The sequence below is a fragment of the Trematomus bernacchii genome, unplaced genomic scaffold (genome assembly GCF_902827165.1).
Source record: "Trematomus bernacchii unplaced genomic scaffold, fTreBer1.1, whole genome shotgun sequence".
In the NCBI taxonomy this organism is placed as follows: Eukaryota; Metazoa; Chordata; class Actinopteri; order Perciformes; family Nototheniidae; genus Trematomus; species Trematomus bernacchii.
In genome coordinates this window covers 3,657,793-3,672,063 of record NW_022987342.1, presented here as the reverse complement: position 1 = coordinate 3,672,063, position 14,271 = coordinate 3,657,793, and the positions used below count along the sequence as shown (strand labels likewise).

Here is a 14,271-nt window from a genome sequence, read left to right as displayed (position 1 = left end):
CAACAACACGTAAGGTGTGCCTCGCTCGCGCCACACATACACACACCCTCCCGGTCCTCCCGATGGCCAGTCCGGGCCTGCCGGTGAGTGTGGAAGTGTGGTCTGCCACAAGCGGGCGGCAGGAGCGGGGCTGTCAGCATCAGCTTGTAGATGGTATTTTAAACTCGATGCGCTCTGAAACTACGGGGCGGCCGAGGACAAAAAATACACATGCGTTAATCGCGTTAAAATAATTAGTGGCGTACATTTTTTTTTAAAGTTTAACGCGTTAACTTGACAGCCCTAATTTGAAGGTTTCCATATTAATTGCAGGGGTTAACATGTTAATGTTCCCAGCCCTAGTTTCCACCTGCACAACATCATCTTTTCAAAAAGTTATGAAATGTCTCAGTGAGTACTTGGATCATCTTAATATAAACTACACTGAATCTTGATAAACAGAATGCCCTGAAAGTTTCACTTAAACTTTGTTCCAAGTGCATGGATGGCCAACCAACTTTCAAAGAGTGAGTAAAAATAAATTCACAGCCTCACATTTGCTTCACACGTTTTGATGAACTCTTCATGTAGTAGGTACTTTTGCTCAAGTAAGGTTTTTGTTCATATGTGTGTTTTTCTACATATAAAACATATTCTTGATAAGCAGAATACTATGAGAGTTCAGTTTAACTCTCATGCCAGTAACTGGCATGACATACAATAAGTGTCAGTTTAACAGCAAATATTACAATTGTAATGCCTTTCAGGGGGGGCGTGAAGTAAAAGTCAAGTCAGTCAAAGTCAACTTTATTGTCAATCTCAAAATATGTTTGTACACACAGAAAGATCAAAATACTGTTTCCCACAGTCCCGAGGTATACAATAACACATTAAAATATAAGAACACTCAATAATTACAAAAAAAACACAAAAATAACCGTTTACTTCAAGTAAGCAGGATATATATAAAAAATATGGTGTACATAGTGCAAATGAGAGTGCAAAAATGTGAGTGCAAAAATGTCCATAGCAGTGTAAAAGTGACTGGTGCTGGATTTGTTGTGTCTGTGTGTGTGGGGGGGTGTTAAAGTCCTGGTCCAGTGTGGGCAGGGTGGAGAGGTGGGAGAGAGGGGAAGAGTCTACTGTCTGTCTTCCATAAAAAAGAATTGTCAGGAGTGTCTGCTGACTCCACGTACAAGAAGGAGGAGGGCAAAATGTACAGAACTGTCACAAGACATTTTGATTTCAACTATTAGTAATTTGCAAGTTAACAGGGCAAGGCATATTTAAAAGTTGAAATCATGTGATTAAATGTGTCAAAAAGAAACTACTAGAAACGTTTATTTGATGTGGATTTTGGTAGCCCCTACCAACCAAAGCGGGAGTTTTGCAGTTAACAGTAAGCCATTCGTTCCTTCTATCCCAGATCCTACCTCAAGTTCCAGGTAGCGAAACACATTGAAGTCATGCACACTCAAAAGCTCATCAATGTGTGTGACAAAGCCGAGGGGAATAGCTTCGACAGGAGTACTCAGATGCAGATCTGCAGCTTGAATGCAACGGTGAACATAACACGTGTAAATGAGGCAAAAATATCCTGTAATTGTGAAATGCTGCAATTTTTTATTAACACTATTTTATTTTACAGATATCTCGTGGTAAGGAACGCCGAAACTCTGCACAATCTACAGGTGAGTAAATACTACAGAAGTAAACACTAGTACCTTTGTCTTTTACAAAAATCTTCCATTTTATTTTGAAATGTACTGCACCTGGAAAAAAACGAAACAGTTTTGTGCTGAATGTTGTGGATAGATTTTATGATAGGTTTGACAAAGGGTAAGGCAAAGGTATAAACCATAACATGTTGTGCTCTTGACATTATTTCTATATCTTGTTATTTTCCACCCAAAATGTTCACATCTTTACAAAAAATAAAGATTATTATTAAATGACTAAACATAGAACTTGGGTTACAATACTTAACCTTATTCCAGTTATAACTCACACAGACGCCACCCTCTAATGGGTACAGTGGGCGGAGCCCCAACAAATGTACGCCCACCTCAAAACATGGACCCACCATACTCATCCTGACCAGCGCTATTTCATTGATCAATTACTCCAGCGTGTCTGTCATGCAGCAGCGAAGGTACAGGCTGTCTGCAGAAGGCTGTATGCGCCAGTATAAAATGTCTCTGACCCCTCAGAAAAATCCCCTAGCCCTGCAATCGGGGCTCTCATCTTCTGGTATTTTTTGCCAGGACACCTTGATACACTTGTCGAGGAGCAAAGGCAAAACCAAAGCAGGTTGAGCAAGGCGAGCAGGGCCGTGAAAACCTTACCTGCTTTACAAACCTCAGGAAGTTATCCCACAGATTTTTGGCTGGGACGCAGAGATAAGGTTCTTGCAGTGGTGACGCCATCCTCTATCAAGAGTAAAAGGAAAGCGGCAAAGCTGCCATATTGGATGGTCTTTATGTATGTGGGTAGGCTTGTCCTGACTGGCAGGCAACGTTTATGCAAATGTGAGGGACCGAATGCGTGCGTGTGATGGGAGAAGAGTATTTCCCATAGAGCAGAGGATGGAGCCTGTGTGAGTTAAAAATGTTTCACAGTTTATCATGTTTGGATATAAGGTGTAACATGAATCACACAAACTATTTCTTGTGCTTTCTTATGATTGCCAGTGGTGCCCCCTCCTGGTAAAATAGAGTTCCAGTCAGTGACAACAGACTCTGTGATCCTGAGCTGGGGAGTGCCAAAGGGACTGAAGGGGCCCAAGATCTTCAGAGTAATGTGGAGTAAAGGGGGTTGGAGCAACGCTAGAAAACTGGAGGGTTACAAGGTCGTCAAAGATAATAATCAAGTTGTAATAAACGATCTTGAACTTGGACAGCAATATTTATTCAGTGTGGCCACAGAAGACAAGGATGGTAATTTAAGTGAATCGGTCCAGGAATTTCTTTCCACAGAATATAGAGAAGGTAAGACATTTCATATTTATTTCATGTAATGTGTGCATATTACCATTTTATTTACTAATTTACTGTCAAATTATGGCTTTCTTGCAGCAGTGCCATTCCCTCGACACCCAACAGCAAAAGTACATATAGATGCAACGGCTGTGTCCTTGAAACGGAGTCAAGGCAAAGAGATGCAAGCGATACGCACAGAAGAGTACTCAGATTTAGAGCCAGAGACAGAATACATCACAAATGTTAGGTCCAGTGAGCCGAACACAGGTAAGAGTTTTAAAGAACAGATTGCAACATGCCAACCGTTGTCATCCATACTGCTGACTTTTCATAATTTATATACAAATACATATATATATATATATATATATATATATATATTTATATAATATATTTCAATAAATGAGAATAATATATTTTATATTGTATTTGAAAATATACTTTCATTATACAAGAAAAAGTAGGTTTTGAATAAGTACAAGTGAGCACAGTTTTTGTCAAATTTGACCAACTTTACTTCCTATTTGTGTTTCTATAATTTTTTTACTTTTCTCTATTGTAAGCAAAGTATATACCTCATTGCTTTCCTGAGTTAAAATAAAGGTCATAGGAAAAGAGTGGAATCTAATGACGGGCACAGTGTTACATATAAAACATATGTTTATATGGCACTTAAAGATATGGGCATAGAAGTAAGCATTGTTATTGGGTGGAATGCAATACAAAAATCCTTCATTTGGTAAAGCATTAACTGATCTGAAAAAAACCTAAAGAGTTCCGTGCAAGGTGTGGCCGAAAGTTTTGTCTCAAAGAAAAGAGTTTATGACGGGGCAGGGCAAAGGTATTAACCATCAAATGTTTTATGTTTTGTTGTAATGTGTGTTGTGCTGTTTATCTTGGTATTATTCACAACATATTTGTATACCTCCAGAGCCACTTAGTAAAAAACACAGACTCTAATAACCTGTGGATTATATTGCTGGTGAATGATTCACTTTTACTGTAAACTGGTGATAAGGGCCGGCTGTGACTCAGTAGGTAGAGCAGGTCCTTATAAGTACATGAGAGGTTCACTCACATAAAATTACTCCTGAAGGTGTGTCTGGATGGGTAAAGGTTGGAATGTAGTGTAGATTTAAGTAAGTAAAGTACAATTATGAAAATAAAATGATACAGGAATACAAGCTTTCTGAGGAATATGCTTGAGAAGATGATGTTTAAAAAGCAGCGATAGATTAGCAAACTTCCAGAGTTGGGGAAGCCAAGCATTAAAAAACATTGAGTGAAATTGTAAGGAGGGGGGAGGGGTATACTTTATGGAGAGTGCAAGGGTTCTTTTAAATCAGGTAGAAAGCAAAACTGGGTAATCAAGGAGCCAATTACTAAAGTGTAAGTTTTTAACAAAATCATGTATTCAGGAGCACATACAAACTTTACTAAGAAACAAAAATCAGAGCTGTCTAAAATACAATTTCCTGCTGTGTTCTGCTGTGTTCTGCTGTGTTCTGCCTCCCTCAGTCTCTCCCAGTCTCAGTCAGTCTCAATCAGCATGGCAGAAGGGGTTAAAATCCAATCCAAACATTTCAAAAATAAAAGCATGCAGCAGGAAGTAAAACCAGTTAAAAAGCAAACACATTTCAGAGTAAAAGCACACAATAAAAAAGGTGCCTGTTAAGCCCGATTTCCCCCGCCGACGGGGGCAAACACAGAAATATTCACAAAACTGTGTCTCAGGGCTTCTTAACATTTAACAACCTTTTAATGTGTCATACATAACATTTATGGCAATAAACTTATTTTTCATTAAAGTGTAACGGAGCTTTTGCTTTTGGGAAAACTGCGTGCGCATCACTCTCACTCCTCAATGGTAATGTTTAGATGGATTTAGGAACCCCCCCCTAGATTTTATTGGCTCTAATGGTTCAAAAGAGGTGTCAATCATCAAAATCGACCAATGGGTTCCAGAGATACGGCGAATACACCCAAATGTACCCAGAGGTGGGTTTTCTTTTCTAAACCTCTCTAAAAAGGTCAAATTTAACTTGTTTTGCATTAATCTTGATACAGGGTACTTATTATATGTTATAGTTTGGATTCCTAAAGGTTTTTGTCTACTATCCCATCATTCAAGGGTGGTTTTCACTATAAGTAATGGGTTTTTTTTTGGACGGAAAGTATAATTTACATTTTTTTACTATGTTCAATCGGAATTTACTTTAAAATAAAAAAATAGGCTCAGGGCTTAACAGGTTAATTGTTCATTATTGCATGGTTTTTAACCTGTTAAGCCCTGAGCCTGTTTTTCAGGTCTCAGGCTCGAAAATGACATTCCCAGAACAAATTACCATATCTTCCCTTCTAAAAGGGTTAAATTAATAATCTTTTTTCTCAAAGTAATGATAAACCTGTGAGTTGGATGTAGAAAAGTCAGAATCAATATAGATGTTTTTTATTTTAAAGAAAACTCAGATTTTACATAGTAAAAAACTGTAAATTATAGTGTCCGTCCAAAAATTCTTTTTTTACTTATAGTGAAAATCACCCTTGGATGATGGTAAGGTAGACTAAAAGCTTTAGGAATCCAAAGTACAACATATAATAAGTACCCTGTATCAAGATTGATGCAACACAAGTGACATTTGACCTTTTTTGAGAGATTTAGCAAAAAGAAACCACTTCTGGGGTCATTTGGGTGGATTTTCCATATCTCTGGCTTCCCTTGCTCGATTTTGATGGTTGACACCTCTTTCTGACCATTAGAGCCAATAGAATTGAAGGGGGAGTCCCCCACACACACTCATTGTGAAGAGAAAAGGTGGGGGCTTCGCGCATGTAATTTTCCATCAGAGTGAACCTATCTCTAGCTTTAACATCTGGAAACAGAAAAGCAGTTTTAATACTTATGGATTATCAGAAATCATTTCAAAGGGACACAGACACATTGGATTAACCTATGGATTAACTTCAGTAGCGTTTTTATCATTTTAATGCCATTGAAGACCACTTTGGAGAGACTACAGAGCCAAGGTAAAAATGTTAGCATTTTTAGCTACCTAGCGTCACCTGTTTTGATGTCCGTTTTTGCTTATAACGTCGCCATTTCGTATAATTCAGTGGTAATGTGGGTGATATGGTGAAAAGATAAATAATAAGGTTTTGTGAGTGATTTTCGGTGCAGTAAGGTGTTAGCATTTTTCGCTCGTTGCTAATTCAGAGGCTCAGTGTTAGCATTGTGGGTTTTCTTTTGAAAAAAAAAAAAAATGATCAGTTAGATGAGTTTCTTCCCGTTACATGGATATAAAACATTCATAGTTTTATTAAATGAACATGCCCTCTGACACTGTTTCCTGCAAGATGTTGCGGCAGTGTCCCGGTACCGGGGTCTCTCGGGCTTAACAGGTTAAAAATACATTGCCATGTGACAAAAGTCTTCCTGTGACAAAAAGTTTGACAACATGATGTTTGGGTATAAGGTCTATCATGACATGTTCACTAATGACTCCTTTTACTCTCTTGTCTTTGCCAGTGGTGCCCCCTCCTGGTAAGATAATGTTGTCTTCAGTGGAAATAAACTCTCTGGTCCTGAGCTGGGAACTGCCGAAGGGACTAAAGGGGCCTAAAAACTTCATAGTAAAGTGGACTAAAGGAGAGTGGATCCACGGAAGAGAGCTGGAAGGTTACTCTGTCGTCAAAGATGCTCATCAATTTGAAATAAACGACCTTGAGCTTGGACAGCGGTATATATTCAGTGTGGCCACAGACAAGGATGGTAATTTAAGTGAATGGGTTGAGAACTTTGTTTTCACAGGTAAACATTTGAGATGACAACCCATTAAATATCTTTACACTGGAGTGTGTGCATGAAAAATAATGTATTTTCAAATGACTACTCTGTTACAGCGGTGCCAGCCCCTCGGCTCTTAACCAAAACACATTCAGAGGCCAGCGCCGTGACCTTGAAATGGACCAAAGGGGAAAACATGGAGGGAATTAAACATCAGTTCATTATAACCCTCAAAAGTCAGGGAAAAGAGCCACTAGCGATACAGACAAAAGAGTGCTTCAAGACAATCTCTAATTTAGAGCCAGGGACGGAATACACCATCGAAGTCTCGACAATGCTGATCGACAGGTGCAATGAGCCTGTCTCTACAACGATACTCACAGGTGAGGGCTTATATCCCCTGCTTTTTATTTTAAAATCACACTGCTCATACTAACATGCTAACTGTTCATAAGTGCAAGATAATTATATGAGAGAGAGTGGGGGAAAATAAACAAAAGGTGTTTAAGAATAAAACACATTTTGAATTAGAATAAATTGCTCGATCCATGGATAAGTTCTGAGACTAACTGATCTTAATAAATATTTAGTCAAAGTTTGTATGGAATTCCTCTTTAACTAATAGATATAGAACAAAATGTGACATCCTCATTCATCTATCTCTTCATGTTGATCCACAGAGGCCTGTTTCAGGAAGGTGCTGTCAAAGATGGGCCTTGAAGACTATTATGATGACAAGCTCACACTAAGCACTGTTCTTGAGATCAATCAAAGTGATACATCAGAGAGCAAACTTGAAAGCCCAAAGTCATATCCTGAGGCTTTTTTGAGGAAACTCATGATGTTAAACGCAAATGCTCGAAGTGTTAAATGTGTGTCCAAAGATGTTGACACAGACAAGCAAAACACCATCAATCCGTTGGACCTGATAACTGCGTTGTTTCTCTGTTCCGACGGATTTCTTCAACAAGACATGGTTGTGAAAATGGCACTGTGCCAGTTCGCGGTCCCGCTCCTCATGCCCAACCATGACACAAGAGAAATCACCATGATGCTGTGGGCTATGCGCGAAATAGTTCGGACCTTCAGCCCCTCCAAACTGGCATTCAGAAACTTAAGCTGTGAAGAAAGAATTGTGCTCACTGATATTCCTCTGCTGTCGTTCGTCAGGCTGGGGAGGACGAGCCTGTCCAAATCTCAGGTGCTGAACAAACTGCTCAGCAACACTAAGGAGTGTTATGATATATTTTATAATCGTAACATGGAGGGTGGTGATGTACCCAGGCAGATTTCTGAGGGGCTAGTTGAAATGACCTGGTACCTCCCGTGTGGGAAAAAAAACACAGACAAATTCACTGAGCCGCTGGCCGTCGCCAACCTCAGAGGAGACATCAGGGACTTCGACAAGCAGTTCTCATTCCTCTGCCAGACCTCTGCAGCTGTGTACTGTACATCTTCTGTGATGAGTCAGAAATGGATTACTTCAAGCATTTGGAAGGGATGGTTGTGGAAGCCAGGTTGCTTTTGATAAGCAGCATACAGGGGAAAAGCTTCACACTCAAAACGATGACAATCAAACCTAGTTTAAAGACAACTACTGTGAGCCAGAGGAAAAATACGGAGTCAGAACTGGTAAAGGCCCTCCAGGAATCAATCCCTAAGATGCTTGGAAACTGCCCAGTCAAAGTGTCGATGGAAAATTTGGCAGACACAGCTCGCCGCTGTGATATCTTGGTTGATGAGGACATTGATGAATGCCAGGGTGTTAGGAAGAATGCAGATAACATCATCCAACACATCGCTAACACCTCTATGTTCAAAGAAAAACAACTACCTTCCCAGGGACACATCTGGAAAGAGCTTTCATTGCTCAAAACGGAGTACTGGAGACTGCGAAACGCTGGCAATGAAAACATTGAGGACTACCGCAAGTCTTTGAAAATAACAGAAAAAGATCTTAAAACTCACCAGCAAAGATTAGAGATAAGCTCTGCAATGCTTAGATTCTTTCAAGGGGTGGCCTCAGAAGTGCAACGCTACTATTTCCTCAAATGGCTGGAAATGGATTTGGACAATCTGTCCCGAAATGAACTGTCAGATCTGAAAGATAGATATAAAGAGCTAAGGGAAAAATGTCCTGAAGACACAGAAAAGATTGCAGAGATTGATCAGAAAATATCAGCTTGTTCTTTACGCCTTGAGCACTTTTTACGAGAGTGTGGCCAGCTGTTCCAATGTGTGAATCACCTGCCAGAATTCAGCAGTCAAAGAAAGACCTTGGAACAACTTCCTGAACTCTGTGCTCAGATGCTGCTAGATGGTTTCCCTCTTGAGCTCGTTGATGGAGATGTTGCAAACATTCCGTTGAAATGGATCACTGAGGTGCTAAGGGAGCTTCACAAGTCTATGCATTCCAAAAGTAAGCTGAAAGTCATCACAATCATTGGAGCTGAGAACTCAGGAAAATCGACTCTGCTAAACACCATGTTTGGGGTCAGGTTTGCAGTCAGCAAAGGCACATGCACCAGAGGGGCGTTCATCCACCTGATCAATGTCAACGAACACGTCAGGAGGAAACTGGAGTGCGACTGCATCATGATAATTGACACAGAGGGACTGAAACCACATCAGATTGTCCAAGATGATCACAGCCATGAACGTGACATAGAAGTAGCGAGCCTCGCTGTAGCACTTAGTGACGCCACAATCGTCACTGTTTCCATTGACAACTCAAAAGAGAAAGATCTCTTAGAAATGGTGCTTCATGCTTTCACGAGGTTGAAGAATGTGGGCAAGAAGCCACTCTGTCATTTTGTGCACACCAACATGTCAGAAAGTCCTGCTGTAGAGAGGAAGAAGAGAGGTAAAGAGTTGGTGAAACAGCTCAATGAAGTGATCCGAAAGGACACTAGGATGAGGAAGGCCAAAATCACTAAGTGCTCAGATGTGATGGAGTTTGATCAAGACACTTTCAGTTGGTACATGCCTCCGGTTTGGAACGGGACTCCACCTATGGCACCTTTCAGTGTTGACTACAGTGAGACGGCACATGCTTTGAAAAAGAGACTCATAGGGGACCTCAAAAAGTGCCAGGGAAGAGGTGATCTGATGCAATTTATCAGCGATGTGGATAGATTCTGGAAAGGTTTGTGAGGCAGGAAAAGATGGCAAAGGGAAAATGCAGTTATTTCCCTGGAGCATGTTTTAATTTTATTTAAAAAAAAAAGAGAAAATAAAAGATTACTGAGCAATATAAACTAATTTATTGTCACTCTTATTCATTGTTAATACATTAAAATGTATAATGCATTTCTTAAAATATCTGACACTGTACAAACATTAAACATGTATATAGTTGCAGAAAATAAGCAAGTACTACTTTGTGACATTCTGTATATTCATTTTCGCCTGAACAAAGAAACAGGACCTGTGACAGGTGTGTAGACCAAAAAGAACAATCCTGTTATTGTTATCAAATTTGTATCAAAAAGATAGTTGACACTGAATATACAACATCTGCAAGATTTATTTGCAGATATAGGTTGTATCGTATCAAAAGTCCTGAATAAAAGTTTTGCTATGTATTTTTGAGGCTGTTTGTGCAATAAAGTGTATAAATAATCCAATGTTACTTTTGCCTTCTACACTACAATATTCAACAGTAATGACAGTCACAATGTTATGAATGGAAGAGCTTAGATAGTACATTTGTGATAAGTGATAATAAATACTTAAGATTCACGCAGGTTATATAGTAAACTGCATGTTTAAAGGGCCAGTTCACCCAAATTACAAAAAGAAAACATCCTCGGAAATCTCAACAGGCCAACTGAACACCTAAAGTAACTTCTCTTCTAATTTTAACTTGATTGATTGAATACTGTGTGTAAACTGACAAATCAGGTAACTTCTCTTATGTACTGCAAACCAAATTGTTGCTCGTATGGTATTCACAGTTCAAATACATTCAAATTTAAATCCACTTCTAAAGAGAAGCTTTGAGCAACCATCTGCTGAATTATCACTTTACAATCTCTTAGTACATGTTAAATAAATTATACATTATTACATTCATACAACAGTTACACATTAAATGCATTCTCTTATACTTGAGAGATGTTGAATTAACGGAAAACTACAAACACCAATAAGGTGTGGTGTTATTGTTGAAGGGAAGGGAGTATGGCTTTTAAATACATACTTTCTTCAATACTCCATTTCTGTATTTAGTTAGCCTGAATACCAAAGCAAATTCGTGAACATACTTGGCCATAAACTTGATTCTAAATCTGATCTTATTAGCCTGATTGAAAAACAAGCTGAGTGGTGAGTACCACATAAAACAATTTTTTTCCCTTTTATATTTTTCTTTCTGAAATCACATACCTTCGAAGTCCACCTCTCCGTCCCCATTGAGGTCAACATCTCGCAGGATCTCGTCTATCTCGCGGTGGTTCAGCTGCTCCCCCATTAGCTTTTTCATGGCTTCCCTCAGCTCTCCGAGGCTGATCTGACCATCACCATCAGAGTCAAACTGGGAAATAAAAAAAAGGAGTATGAAACATTGAAAGCACATACAAATAAATGCATTACAGTTGAAACAAGTTAAAGTTTGTGAAAGGGGGTGATCTTTTTGTTACAAATTGTCTGGCAGACCTCTTTGAAGGCATCCCTCAGCTCCTTGACTCCAATCATGTCTGCTGTCTCAGCGAGCATTTTAGGACCCATCAGTTCCACAAAGTCTTCGAAGTCCACTCTGCCGCCACCTTAGGGGGTAGAAAACAAGTAGGCAAGAAATGTTCAGGCTTTTCTCATTCACTGTAGGGAGATATACCTACAAAATAAAGGCACTTTATTTATTGCAACTCACGTAATCAATTTGTAACCCACATGTCAATACAAAAGTCAAGTTACGTAGTATAGAGAGCAACAAGGATCGCAAGAAAAATGCAGGTATGGACATGATAAAAAAAAAACCTGACTTTCAGCCAGGAGTCTGACTGTTTAGTACCTTAGTTAAGTATTGTGTGGCAGTGTTGGGCCGTCAGCGCCAGCAAGGCCTATACACTATCAGAATCACTGACTAACCTTTTAATATAATATTTTAATTAACCAGTGGCGAGCCGTGACTTTTATACCTAGGCCCTCTGACCCCCACCTTCCCTCAAAAAAAATAAAATAAAAGAGTTATTACGTCACAACGTATACTTCAGCGGAATAACAAAACAACGGCCCGGGGTGCAAAACGCATCAATGACAGCAACCCTTTACCACACAAAACAACACCTGTAAATAACCCAATTTGTGTTCTTTGAAATTGAAAAGGATATTGCATTGTGTTTGTTACTTTCGTTGCAGTTGTTTATATGTCTTAAAGGTGGGGTAGGTAATTCACTTCAGAAACACTTTTTGTTATATTCCATGGAATGCTCTTAACATCCCGATAGCAATGAATACATTAAATGCTTTGACAATAAATACATAAAAAAATGTCATCTGTGGAAGCCGTGGCGCTTTAAAAAGCACGACCAATTATTTTAGCCGGCCCGGCTCAAATAACTGGATGGCCTACCTGCCTGTCAGCCTTCCATCTCGTGCACAAACTTATCTCGTGCCCTCATTAGTCATGTGCGCGTTCGTGTGTGTTGGAGGAGGGGCTCTGTAAGGAAGTCTGAAGGAAGGGGAAGATTTTTTTCGGCTGCGTACTTTCAAATTCTAGCGCACTCGAGCTTGTTTCTCCATTCTTACCTACCCTACCTTTAAGTGTAATTTGGCTTTGCTTCCTATTTTTGTATGGACATGCTTTTATTTTTAAGGCGAGTTTGTTGTTGCTGTTGACAGGAAGTTGTTGTTGCTATGGAAACAACGTCACGGAGAAAAGCTTCACAGCGGGCGGAACTTGTCATAAAGTCCGCGATAATAAAACCCACTCATTTAGAGGGCAGATATGATTGGTCAATTGTACTGTCATTTGACATTACTCTCTCGTTGAGTTACTATAGATGGCCCTCTGTGAATTCATAGCTGGACCACCAATCAGCTCCTGTATTCACAGTAACTCGCAGAGACGAGCTTCTTTAATTTAACCATTCACATTCCAACAGAAACGGAATAGGCAGATTTGAAGGATTTATTTCTTTGGGAATGTTATTTTAAATACAATTAAATCAAGTTATTTTGGTAAAACTAATGAAAAATATAACAAAAAAAATATTTAAAAAATATATATTAAAAAGAATATTATTTTTTTTAATGTTTTTAAATATAATTTTGTAGAATATCTTAGGCCCTCACGTTTGCCATTCACGTTCGCCATTCCAGCGGGGCAGATGGAGGAGGATGGCGAGGACTTCTCGTTGGCGGGCACTTCTGGGTCCGGCGTCCATGGAAGTCCACCGCCCAGGTTTGTCCGCCAGGACTTCCCCCTGGTGATGACCATGGCGGCGGAGTGTGTAGTGCTACCACTCCCCCCACCACTGCCGCCGAAACCGGTGAGCCGCCTCCGCCAGGGGTTCTACGGCCTGGTCCGCTCGGCGCAGCCAGCCTTCGTTTCACCCCCGTTGCCAGATCTGGCAGTGTGTGGAGGCGTCGTGGCGACAGCCACTGAAGGCGAAGGCTCCAGTGGCTGGTATGGTGGGGATCCTCAGGGTGCAGGGCCGCACGGACACAGCATGTCCCGGCGTGCCCCCCCTTGATGAGAGCCTGGCAGCCCATCTGCTCCCACAGGCAGCAGGCTGGGCGGAGAACCTCTGCTCCGCTGCCGCGTGACATAATAGCTCCGATTAATGCAGTTCACCGTTAATGTGAAACACAGCGTTAATACGAAGGCGTGCGGCCCCGAGAGAGTGGCCGCGGTGCGTTCAAGGACCTCCACAGAAAATCGGCCTTTTTCATGTCGGTTCCCCATAAGCCAATCTTCCTTTCATGGAAGGTTTGGCGGAGGAGAGGGCCACCAGAGAGTACCACAGCTTCTTAGCTGCGGCTCCACAGCTCTTTGCGTGTCCCCTAAAACACAGTTTTATGGGGAATGGAAGCTCAGCTGTGTACTGACAGAATGGGTGGACAGAATGCTGCGACTGGGTTACTCACTCCAGTTCTGCAGCGTCCCTCCTCCATTCAGGGGTGTAAGAGAGGCAAATCTATCATCCCAGGAGGAGATAGGTTTCCTTTCAACAGAAATTCAGGCCCTGTTGCAAGAACGGTGGCTTACGTATTGTAACCCTAGTTCTAGATTGATGTGTGTGTGAAAAATGCATTCAATAAAAACGATTGCATTTATCCCAGAGTAAGAGTCATCTCTCTCCACAATTCCACATTTCCCCATAATGTCTAGTTGAAATCGGCAAGATCCGTTTCATACGATGTTAACTGGGCACCCATTATGAGACACGATTCCCCACTCGCCGCCCCAGTTGTAAACTCCAGTAAAGGAAGCAGCTAGTGGGCGCGCGCATGTGAGTGTGATAAACCGCAGGAAGTGCTGTCAAAGCGCTATGCGGATGCAGGAACATTATGGCCGGCGTGTTGTCA

General features: G+C 40.7%; 2 protein-coding genes across 2 annotated transcripts in view; one reads left to right on the top strand and one right to left on the bottom strand.

Moving 5' to 3' along the window:
• The first annotated feature begins 3,136 nt into the window (after nucleotides 1-3,136).
• LOC117481209 (up-regulator of cell proliferation-like) lies at nucleotides 3,137-9,918 on the top strand. Its single transcript, XM_034128821.1, has 4 exons — nucleotides 3,137-3,224; nucleotides 6,484-6,765; nucleotides 6,858-7,124; nucleotides 7,422-9,918. The coding sequence occupies exons 1-4, from the start codon at nucleotides 3,137-3,139 to the stop codon at nucleotides 8,267-8,269; spliced, it is 1,485 nt and encodes a 494-aa protein (XP_033984712.1). The 3' UTR covers nucleotides 8,270-9,918.
• A 947-nt stretch (nucleotides 9,919-10,865) lies between these two features.
• The window catches only part of LOC117481203 (calcium-binding protein 5-like), a 35,984-nt gene continuing 32,578 nt past the window's right edge, over nucleotides 10,866-14,271 (bottom strand). The window contains exons 6-9 of the mRNA XM_034128809.1: nucleotides 12,685-12,705; nucleotides 11,398-11,507; nucleotides 11,128-11,275; nucleotides 10,866-10,876 (exon numbers count right to left, since the gene is read on the bottom strand). Coding sequence (XP_033984700.1) covers nucleotides 10,866-10,876; nucleotides 11,128-11,275; nucleotides 11,398-11,507; nucleotides 12,685-12,705 — 290 coding nt within the window. The remainder of the gene's footprint in view (nucleotides 10,877-11,127; nucleotides 11,276-11,397; nucleotides 11,508-12,684; nucleotides 12,706-14,271) is intronic.